Source organism: Cryptotermes secundus, unplaced genomic scaffold (assembly GCF_002891405.2).
Source record: "Cryptotermes secundus unplaced genomic scaffold, Csec_1.0 scaffold1000, whole genome shotgun sequence".
In the NCBI taxonomy this organism is placed as follows: domain Eukaryota; kingdom Metazoa; phylum Arthropoda; class Insecta; order Blattodea; family Kalotermitidae; genus Cryptotermes; species Cryptotermes secundus.
The window spans coordinates 210,086-222,392 of record NW_019726239.1 but is presented as its reverse complement, the minus strand read 5'-3'; the positions used below and the strand labels follow the sequence as shown (position 1 = coordinate 222,392).

Sequence of the window (12,307 nt, the reverse complement as noted above, 5' to 3'; positions counted from 1 at the left end):
TTGAAGTCTATGAATAGCTGATGTACTGTCTCATCGTACTCCCATTTCTTCTCCAATATCTGACAAATGCAAAAGATCTGATCTGTAGTTGATCTGTTATGTTGAAACCCACACTGATGATCCCCAATAATTTCGTCTACGTATGGACTTAACCTTGAGACAGGAATATTGGATAACATTTTGTATGAAGTTGATGGCAGTGATATCCCTTGATAATTTTTACAGTCAGTGTTATCACCCTTCTTGTGAACTGGTACAATAATAGACTCCTTCCACTGATCAGGCAATTTTTCCTTATGCCAAACAGAAGTAATTAGATTGTGGATCTTAGAACGTAATATTTCGCCTCCTGCTTGAATAAGTTCTGCTGGAATTTGATCACTACCTGGCAATTTATACAGTTTCAATTTTGCAATACACTCCCTCTTATATATCTTAATTATATATATATATTTTTATTAGCAATCAGAATTAAATACATTCTTTAAGCTAATTTGCTAATTTAAACACCGTCCTCATGTGCTTATAGTATCGTGATGAGGGCTCCTCCAATGAGAGATCCTCTTCAACCATGAAGTAGATCTGCTGGCCATAATTTCTTTAGCCTTCTTCGTTGTTGTTGTTGTTGTTGTTGGAGTAGGGGCTGCAGTAATGTATTGCTATGGTGTCCTAGTTTATCATGATGTTTTAGGCTTTTTCTTGGATGACTTCTTTGATGAATGGTACATTGAGATCGTCATGTAGGGTCTGATTAGTCGCATACCAAGGTGCATTTGTGATCACCTGCAGTATTTTGGACTGCCTTCGTTGCATTATGGCTATGTTCGTTTTACTGTCACATCCCCATAGTTCGATTCCTTAGGTCCAAATAGGCTTTATGATTGTCTTGTAAAGAAGTATTTTACTATCTAGCGATGTGCTAGATTTACTTCCAATGATCCAATGTATGTCTTTTACTTTTAGGTCTACCTCTTTTCTATTTTGGCTATATGCTGCTCCCAAGTAAGCCCAGAATCCAGGTGGAGTCCAAGATACTTTACTGTTGATGATTGTGGAATTACAGTATTATTTACGTATATGGCTGGGCACTGCTCTTTTCTCATTCCTTAATTATATGGATCTTGTTTTGTGTTATTATGTATGATATTCTTAATGTACCCCTCACCACAACAATTCTGTAATAAATAAATCAATAGCACTGTATGAGCATTCGTTTACTGTGTAGAAGTATTGCTAAACATTTCGACTCTGATCATTAGGCAATCATTTCATGAATATGTAACTCCTTGTTGGATTGTTTAATGATATGAATCCAGTTAAATGATTAATAATTTTGTCTTTATATAATTATAATTTTAATTGTTAAAATTATAAATAATACAAATGTACATTTCATTCAAAAATTAAATTCCAGTTAGCATAAGACTTAAAATTTGTAATTCTTCTGATTATTTTTCTTGGCATAATGGGTGTATGCTGTGTATTATGGGGTTTTCTTGGGAGTTAGCGTTATTATTTTAATTTCTTAGTGTATCTGAAAGCAAATTATTGTCGTCACAATATATTTTCCATATATTTCATTTTAAGGGTACTGCATGGTCATATAATGTGATGTAAATAGTCGCCTACAATGTTTGTGTGGTGATCTCCTGCATGATATATTCTGTTACTTCTTTGATAATGGGTTGGGCAATTATGGTGGAAGTGTTCTGTAACAAGAGGGAGCATGTAATGATTTATGTGTTATTATATCTGTACATATTTTCCTTCTTGGTTTGGTTCTTTATATTTACTAGTGTGCTATGTTGTATCTTATAAGGGAGGGTCCCATTTTCCTCTTGTCGTTCCCTCAATGTGGTTCTGTCTGTCCTAGCTGTTGTTTCTTGCTGTAGTGAGTATGTTATGCAGATCATGTGGTATCTATGGGGAGGGGATGGTCATCAATTGGAAAGAGAGACCCAGATATATACTAGCAAAATGTATAAACACACAATTAAGTAACATATTACGTGGGTAGGCTGAAAAGTAATGCACACATGCTTGTAGAGCGCGAAAAAAACAAATAGTGAGATCGGGCAAAAAGTACATTAAAGTACAATTCTTAAGTTTCAAAAGCATATATTTATTTTTCAACATAGTCACCGTTAAGGCTAACACATTTCTCCCAACGTGTAACAAGTTTTTTCATTTCGTCACTGAAAAATTCTTCCGACTTTTCTCAAATCCAGGACTTGACAGCTGCCTTCACCTCATCGTCTGAGGTGTAAGAGAGACCCTTGAGGTCTCTCTTGGGTGGAGGAAAAAAATAAAAATCGCAAGGCACAAGATCGGGGGAATCGGGGGACTAAGGAGGGTGTGGAATTGGTTCAAACTTCAGGTTTCGCAGAGCCTCTTCAGTTGCGCGCAAGGTGTGTGGACGAGCGTTGTCATGTTGCAAGATTATTGGCGCCAGGCTGCCTCTAACAGGACAAACTCGACGCCAGAGGTGTTTTAGAGTCTGTATGTACTGAGAAGAATTTACCGTTGCCCCTCGTTCCAGAAAATCGGTCACATAAACTCGGTGAGCATCCCAAAACACAGTCAAAAGAAGTTTTTTGGCGGATGGTTGTGTTTTGAACTTTTTTGCCTGAGGAGAAGACGGATGTCGATATTCAGCGCTCTGTCTTTTCTCTTCCGGGTGGTAACGATGGACCCATGACTCGTCCGTCACAATATTCAAAAGAAAGTCGTCTCCTTCGTCACGGTAGCGCTGCAAAAGTTGCTCGCAGCATTCCAATCGAAGCTGTCTGTTCTCGTCTGTGAGACGGCGTGGTACCCATCGTGCACAGATTTTACGGTATTCCAGCTGTTCAATAATGAAGCCGACACGTTCCTTGGATATTCCAATATGGTTTGCGATACGCTTTTGAGTGATTCGCCGGTCATTTTGAATCAAATCGTCGACGAGTTTGCGATGATTATCGTCTGTGGCAGTGATCGGACGTCCGCTGCGTGTTTCATCAACAATTATGGCTTTTCCAGGCTCGCAACCACGAAATTTTATTACCCATCGATTTACAGTAGGCCTATCAATAGCATCGTCACCATAAACAGCCTTTAAACGACGATGAATCTCAGTAGAAGTCACTTTTTCAGCAGTTAAAAATTCGATAACAGTACGCTGTTTAACTCACGTTGACATAGCACTAGAACATGTCTCCATGCTTCGCTTCTTGAAATACACTGGATGAACGCAACGACCTCAAACCTGCACATGCGTATTGATGGGGAATGTTACTTTCACATTCCACCTGGCGCGCTTCTGAAGGTCATTTCGTTCGCCCTCTACAACTCTACAAGCATGTGTGCATTACTTTTCAGCCTACCTACGTGCAATTAACCAATATTTGTAATGTTCAAAATTCTAATAACCTAATTCATAACCTCAAAAATAATAAAATTGACGATAACACGAAATTTTGCTCCTTCAGTATTGAAGACATGTACAGAAATATACTGAATTAACAATCCTACTAAACACTATTTTAGAACAGAACTATCTACTCTGCTTAGACAACATAGGATGGCAACCTCTGAATCTAAGAATTCATCAAGTACCCATGTGTTTTACAAACACACAAAAAAAAAAGTGTGAGTCACTTCATGACACTGTCAGTGTCTGTATCAGTGGTGATCAGCCTTATCCTTAGTTAGTTAGTTATTGGAGAAGGTGGGTTTCCCCATGCACTTAGACCTGTATTGGTCCATTGTGCTTCCCTCTATGATTTCTACCAGCCTCTATATCCTACCGGTACCCAGCCAGTGAGACCGGCTCTACTAGCTGAGAGGTATCTATAATGCTTCCCCCATCTACCAGAGGTATTAGAGACTGCTGTTGGGCGGGAAACGTCCGTAAATTTGGCTCAGTGACCTCCTTTGGAGATATGAGGTTCTTTTACGTGCCATAAAGCTACGACACGGTACCCACGGCTTAAAGTCCCTCCCGGAGGACTTGTTCCCTGAATTTTTCCGCCCTTAAAAATTCGACATCCGCCGGGTATTTGAACCCGCGTACTACGAGTCATGAGGTGGGAACGTTGCCTCTAGACTACGGAGGCCGCTAGTCTTATCCTTACTTAGTGCTGCTTTCTCCAGGCCCAAAATATGATGTGACAGTGAGTCAAGTGAATCATTATGCTTTCTCTAAATCAGGTTACTATCAAGTGTGTCAGATATTAAATTTGAAAATTAATAAATCTGGTTTTGCCGAAGTACTCATATGCCATTCACTGAACTTGTACCACACATTGAACACCACAGATCTAGACCATATGCCATTGAATGATAGAATGGTAGATGAATGATGAAATGGAAAGGATTTGGAATGAACCAGTTGTGATCTAATAAAGATATTGTGACATGTAGACCCATTTCCAGGCTTCGCCTGAAATACTTGCATGCAACAATAGAACCAGCATCGCAAGAGGTGTTTTCTGTGTGGTTCGCACGTATCCATTGGTGGGCAATGGATGTGTTTTCTATGGATCCGCTTCGAGACTATATAAGTGGTACAGAACCGAATCAGTGAGAATGAGAATGGAGCAAGTCTTAGGCCGTCATTAATTGTGAGCTTTTGTAATAGATTGTGATTAAAGGAGACTGTAAAAGATGTCAGTAAATCCAATCATCCAATCCAAAACCCATTATTATTAGTCATGGAGCCACAAACATGTGACAGTATTATCCTGGGTTTCTCTGGAGGCACTGAGGAGAGCCAAGAAAAGCCTCACTTTGGATAGTCAGTATCTGGGCTAAGATTTGAAGCGAATACTTGCACTGCCATTATACCAACTTGACAAGTTGAAAAATATCAGTTTTTTCTATTTGTACCTTTAAGTCTGTCTAGCATGAAGGGGTGTCAGAGGGTAAGGAAGAAGGAAAAAAGTAAAACATTAAACAGCTCTCTGTAACATGTGCAGATACATGAAAGGGCAGCAGTCTATGTTGCCCACACTGCATAATTTAAACTAAGCAATACAGGAAACATGCTTCCCACATGTTCCCATTGCTCCATCTTTTACCCCTCTGATGCAGGTAGAATAGTTCCAGGTATATCAAACAAGAAATAACCCAGATGTTGAGGGCAAATTTGAAACACATCAACTGAAAAACGCCGATTTTCTTTTTCCAAATACACTGCTCAGTTTATTACACATCATTGTTACTGATGCAATCTTAAATTAGGTTCAATATAACAAATACCTTCTAGTGCATCCAGTCTTTAATTAATAAATAATTATAAAGCCTGACATTTTTCAGCCAGTTTCAGGGGTATCCAGCTGTAACAGGAAACTCTGTATGAACTGATACCAATTTACAGCAATTAACAAAAATTATACATAAAATAGTCTTGCTATTATAACTAGTAAGAGACAAGCATGAAATGAAGTATGTAAGCAAAATCTGTATGATATAATGTGGAGGTGAATGCAATGTGGAAGTTCAGACCTTGTTTGGCATCTGTAAATATAACAGCATTCATAATTTTGTCTTAAATTCAATTCAAAATGTAATCAGTTACTGATTCGTATGCCATTACTGGAGGTCATATTAATCTTATTTATTTGATCCTATCTTGCGGTACATATGTGTTCATTATATCAAACTGGCTCAATATTGATATGTATGGCTCTGTGGTCCCTGACACATGCATATTGTTCAGAGGGACATTACTGCTAAAAACCAATGCTACATCAAGCAGAACATTTCTTTCAGGTTTTTGTTCTTCTATTACTTGATTGCATTTTTATGTCCCTAAATATAGAAATTTTTATTCTATATTGCACTTCTAAGTTCTCTGTACTGCACTAGTCTTGTATGTCTTTCATTCTGTTCCAGTGGCTTTCTTCTCTCCTTTTCAGAAACCTGAAGGAAAAGAATTCAACTAGTAAAATCAGCTGAACACATATAAAACGTTTAATACAACAACTGGATAGTAAGAACCATATAGTTACAATTAATCGTCCCTGTTTACACCGGTTAACTTTATTAACACTATTATTTTCTTCACCCTCTACTTAAACAAATAACTGATTTCTGAAATGTGCATTTATTAAGTATTTAAAAAGTTTTATAGGTGGATTTTAGATCATGGAGTGTACTTAACATGAGTATGTACAGAACACAAAGACATACAATATAACGTGAAGATCATCTTACTAAGAATGGACTAAGAATCCAGCTTTGAAGATATCTGTATAAAAATTAAAATTTATCATGTTAAAGAAATAGTGTGCTAATATATTCTGTTGGTGGAACTGAAATTGTGGGTTTATCCATGTTTCTTCTGTTATGAGTTCTATTGGACTCAGCCTCTAACAGATATGCGTATCGGGATTCTTCCTGGGGGCAAAAGGCGGCCAGTGCATAAAGCTAACCTCACTGCGTATCAGGATTCTTCCTGGGGGCAAAAGGCGGCCAGTGCATAAAGCTAACAACCTCACCGTCAACTGTGAGCCGAGTGTCTAGAAAACTTGGGAGCCTTGATGTCTCACAACCCTATGGGCCTCCACAGTCTGCTACAGGGATAGCTTTACTTTCTTTTTTTATATACAGATGTACTGTACCATATATGTGTACTACTCAGTACATTCAACATTATACAAACTCCTTCAATCACTTCCAGTCTAGTACACACAAAAATACTACAAACAACCAACAGCAAATTCACTACTCATCTTTATTAATTATATTATATATTACAATATGATGTGGGGGCATGTGGTAGCGTAGTTGGTTGAGGGGCTATGCTACAAGCTGGAAGGTTGCGGGTTCAAGTCCCGATAAGGTCACTGGATTTTTCAATTGACCTGATCCTTCCAGCCACACTATGGCCCTGGGGTTCATTCAGCCTCTAACAGAAATGAGTACCAGGAATTAATTAAATTATTTTCCTGGGGAGTAAAGCGCGGCTGGCGCATAAGGCTGACAACCTTACCACCATCTTTGAGCCGATTGTCTCAACGTCTCACAACCCTATGGGCCTTCATGGCCTGGTACAGGGATAGCTTTACTTTTTACTTTACTTTATTGTGATATGATGGATGAAAGCAAGAATAGTGCACCAAATAGATGTGGGCATTGCTAAACATGTTTCCGCACAACAGTTAATTAATTTTAATTTGCTTAGTGGGGGGTGGAGTCCAGCTGGATCCACTCGGCATGGCGGCCACTGATTGGCCTATCGTACCCTGCCCCGGGTGATTATGATGATGGAGAATTTGGTGGGATGAAGATTGGCAGGGAAAACTGAAGTACTTGGAGAAAACCCCCACCCCAGCGCCACTTTGTCCACCACAAATCCCACTTGACCAGACCCGGGATCAAACCCGAGCTGCCGCGGTGGGAAGCCAGCGACTAACTGCTTGAGCTATGGCACGGCCCTGCATAACAGTTACTAACACAATAATACAGTACAAATATTATGTTTCTGGACATTATCCACTGTCCTGTTTTTATCTAAAACACCATCCTGTTTATATTTCAAAACACAACGTTTCAGAGATGGGATTCTTTCTCCCTCTTGAAGACGTATTCTGATATATAAACAGGACAGATAAAAACAGGGCTATGGATAATGTCCAGAAACATATAATTTGTACTATTGTATTATCACCACAAACTTTTTGATCTTACAATAATACAAGATGTTGTGTCTTTTGTGTGGTCCATGCTGAGTTTATACCTGCATAATGAGGATCAATTGGACAAGCCATTACTTGGAGATCAGATGCAGCTGTTAGCACTGTTAGCAGCAAAACCTAGCAATGACTAGTGACAACACAATAACAAATAGAAGACTGTGTGTGTGCTGTAGTTGTAGTGATTTACAGAGTGTGTAAATTAGTAATACTGTTGCAATAATTTGTAGTTATGTATTATAAATGTGTAATAAATCCAATTACCTATCCAAAACCCATGGATAATCAGTAACACATGACAATATATTTGTGTTTGATAAAATTATATGATGAATACTAAAAAAACATATTTTTCATGTTGTACTTACAAATGTTTTTAATAAACAGTAATATACGGAGCAAAATGATACATAAATAACAGAAGATCTGCTGTGCGGTAGTGTTTGTGTGCTGTGTACAAGGAAGACTGGATGAACTTTACTTCTGCTGTCAAAAACTTTCAAGAAATTTTACAACCTATAAATATGTGCCATATTTTCATATCCAGAATAAGTTAAAAGCTCCTATTGTCATGCCTTCGAGGATGGCCACAAGGGACTGGAACATATAAGGCTGCACATCTAATTTGATCTATTCAATTAAATTTATTATGCTGGATGGTTTGTTATTCCAGTAAAGCATAATGCAGTTAACTTATACAAATAAATCCACTATATTTCATACAATATTATGAACATCAGCAGGTATAAAAGATTTGTACAAGCTACATAAGTTAAAACAGTGGAAATCCAATTTGAAGTTCCTTAATTTCAAGTTCTCCCTCAATTTGACATTCAGTTTCATTGATTCCCAGTCAGTAATGTCATGTTAAATTACATACATTTAAGAGCTTCCTCAGTTCAGCTTTCACATTATTTATCCCCAAAGAAACCTTAAATGGGGTTTCACCATACTGAAGGTTTTCAGGCAAGGACTAAGTCATAAGACCACAGGAAATTATTAACCCTCTGCCTTGCATATCATAACAGAATGTAATAACCTTCAATTGTTACTCCTGTGCCATCTGTGCATATAAAATTCAAGTCATAAGTATCTCTGGCATTTCATCAATGTGTCCAAATCACATATAGACGAGATATAAACAAAAGCAGTGGTTTCATTCCAAGCTCATTGGGGCCTCTCTGTTTGACACTTTGTTAGTGTAACAAAGACCACAGAGGCTAATGTTAGCACTTCAGTTATGGACACATCCTGAGAAAAGTGCTGAAAAGTGACAAAATTTCTGCCATCATAGAGGAAGAATTAGCAAGTGAGAATGACAGTTTTGTTGCTTTGTGGATGGGCGATTTTGCAGACGACAGTGATAAGGACGAATATGAATATGGTAAAGAAATAGAAAACACAGTCAGGTTTTGGCATTTAGGTTTCATACAAACGCAAGCAATGCAACAGTCCCTTTGTCAAATTGGATGCTCTTTGGTGTATCACCAAGGGAGAGGAGTCAAAATACAGAATGCAGAAACGTGATTGTTGTCAGATGTGTGTATTGGACAAGGTATAACATACTTACAAATGGTATAAAGAGTATGTTCTTGTGTTAGGATTATGTACAGTTTCAGAAAAAACCAGGGGAAGATGGGTGGCCAAATCTGAAACTGGTATCACAACTGCTGTCAGCGCTGATATTGTGTCAATTACAGCTTATGTGTAATATTAATACTCACTTGACACAATCCTGGTATAGACACACCATACGTTTGCCTGTACTACATGTTCTGGCCTATTGTGGCCATCGTCAGATACAAAGAACCCTTACTGGTGTAACTGAATGAAAGACTGCAGTATATATCATATGACATGGAGTGGTAAGAAGGTGTTTGTGAAAACTTCTTGTGTGGAATACATTGTACGTCACATAGGAAGGATTAATATGGAGAGTAAACTAGAAGAAAGTATAAGTGTATAAAGTAAAGGCTGTTCTGATCTAATTCATGAAGCAGAATCTGTCAGAAAAGAAAAGTCACTTGGCCAGACCACAAATTCCCTGCCTTTCGTGGAATCCGAAGGCTCATCACCATTTTCGCACAAGGCCAGCACTGGATCCTGTTTTGAGGCAGTTAAATTCAACTGAAAACCTCACATTTTATTTCAATTGAATTCATTTGATATTATCTTGCCATCTGTCCATTTATACATGCCATGTCCAGTCTGGCTTATCTTTCTCGATTTACTGCCATCAGCATTTGAGACTGAAACACATTACCACAATGTGATGTTGAGGAAACTGAAAATGTGAGCTGTATGAGCACAAGGCAACTTACATTCCCTGGCACAAGCCATGCCCTATGATTTCATCATGGCTTGTTTGGATTGTTGCGGGGAAGCTGTGGCTTATATCGGCATATGAGGAAACAGCTGGCTGCTACAAGAAGACACAGGAACCAAAATACAGCTACAGCTAGTGGGGGCATATAGTTTGGCTGCCTTGGGTCCTGGCTCAGACCAAGGTACTGCAGGGCTGCTGTCCCATTGGGCGGAGTACACGTTAACTGCACAATGATGTCCTGATGCTGGACCTAAGCAAGAATATGTAGAAATTAATTAAATACCTCTCTAGACATGAATTTTCTGTGTTATGCCAGTTATGGACGACCTATGTTCCAAGTGGGAAGATGATATTAATAATAATAATAATAATAATAATAATAATGAACTAATTAAGCCCTATGTCAAGGAGACATATAGGTGAGTGAATGTACAGATCCACATTTTCTTGATCCCGGCACTAGCTGGTGGTGAGTGGTCAACTTCATGCCCCGGCTGCTTTACTCCCGGGGAGTACACATTGGATAGGAGGTTGGGTGACCCCAGAGCCAGTCTGGACAACATTGAAAAGAGAAAATATTTTGACCCTACCGGGACTCCAACTCTGACCCCTCGGTTGTCCAGCCCGTAGCCAGTCACTATACTGACTACGCTATCCCGTTTCTAACAACAGTCAATTAACAAGCATTTTACTTTGCACATAATTTACTAAGTCTCTTGGGAGAGCATAGTCTGTGCATAGTTTACTGGTGCTACCAGCTTCCCCCCCCCCTCCATAATGCCCTTAAGTTCCTTTACCAATGACAGCCTTCATTTTTAGATATATTTCAAAGCTGCCCCAGTGAAAATGTATACAAAATATCTTAATTTTTCTCAATGTTGAGAGTTTAAATGTAACTTATTCAATGGTATTCTAGAACATTTTCTTGATTCACTCTCCATTCTTTCTCATTATGTCATGGAAATTTTTTTAGCTCAGCCCTGTTTACAGCATGGGCGTCAGGGACAGACATCTGCCTCTTCTGGACTTAATTCTTCTATGCTATAGAAATCCTCAAATGCAGGTACTCAAAAATATTCCTAAACAGCTTAAATAGGTGTTAAGTTTGTAAGCAAATATTATGTAGGATTGTCGACGTTCTAAATGACAACCACATAGAACTGTAACAATGGTATATATTAAACTGTACAAATTGAATTTACAGAATAGCTGTGAAGCTATGTGGAATGTTCAAAAGTTGGCTGGCCCTCAAAGGGCAGTTTGTTCCACCACGAGTATGCTGGCAGAATTTGCTCCTCCATAGTAGGCCAAGTCTTATGGCCGTTCAGCTGGCCTGTCTGGCCAGTGATGTAGTGCTGTGCGCGCCAGTAGAAACAGCTGCCTACGGTCGGTTGCTGGAGTTGCGGTAGCTGCATTAGCTGCCTGGTCATTGGAGACTTGCAGCAACTACGTCAGTTGGCTGGTTGCAGTGAAGAGCTGATGACTCTGATGGCTGATCGCTCTGAACTGAGTGTGATCACTGACTATTGCGAGCTTTGGGCTCCGCCTTTTTACCATGCTTGATGGGCGGAGCGAAACTTGCAGTTGCGATTGTGAGCGCTGATTGGCTAGCGATGATACGAAGGTGGGCTGGATAGCGAGTGCTGTATAAATATGAGTGCAATGTGTGGCAATCTGATATTCACCTAGGAGTGAGTGTTGTCTGAAAGACCGGCGAAACAGCTTGTTATGTGGGATGTTCCCACAATTAGTTCTGCTCCCCCACCCCAGAAAAAATCTGGCAGTGTCCATGCCATTCTGTGTTTCTTATATCCTGATATTCTTCTAGGCTCTGTGACAGCTTCTGCATATAGTTCTTATGCTTCTCAAAAGATTACAGCACCATATGGAGTACTCTTCCATGGCTTTCTGGATACAATAATGATATATAAAAGATAAAGCTGTCCCTGTGCTTAACTAATTAAGCACTATGCCATGAAGACGTATGGGGGAGTGGATGTATAGATCCACATTTTCCCGACCTCAGCACAAGTCGGAGGTGAGTGATCAGTTCCACACCCCAGCCGCTTTAACCCATGGGAAAGGGCCCCTGGTACCCATTGGACAGGAGGCTGGGTGAGCCCCAGAGCCAGTCTGGACGATGTGGAGAAGTGAAAATTCTTACCCCCACTGGGACTTGGAACTCCAACCCCTCGGTCATCCAGCCCATAGCCAGTCACTATACCAACTACACTAACCTGGCTACTCAATAATGTATATTATTGTATATTATATATATATATATATATAATATACAGGGCTA

The 12,307-nt window shown here is 39.3% G+C and overlaps 1 protein-coding gene across 2 annotated transcripts in view; it reads right to left on the bottom strand.

Annotated features, from left to right (window-relative positions):
* Positions 1 to 5,147: 5,147 nt before the first annotated feature.
* The window catches only part of LOC111864124 (ATP-binding cassette sub-family G member 8), a 95,728-nt gene continuing 88,568 nt past the window's right edge, over positions 5,148 to 12,307 (bottom strand). For both annotated transcript variants that reach the window (XM_023851157.2, XM_023851156.2), the window contains 2 exons: positions 10,001 to 10,255; positions 5,148 to 5,904 (listed from right to left, as the gene is read on the bottom strand). In XM_023851157.2, coding sequence (XP_023706925.1) covers positions 10,034 to 10,255 — 222 coding nt within the window. In that variant the 3' untranslated portion in view covers positions 5,148 to 5,904; positions 10,001 to 10,033. The remainder of the gene's footprint in view (positions 5,905 to 10,000; positions 10,256 to 12,307) is intronic.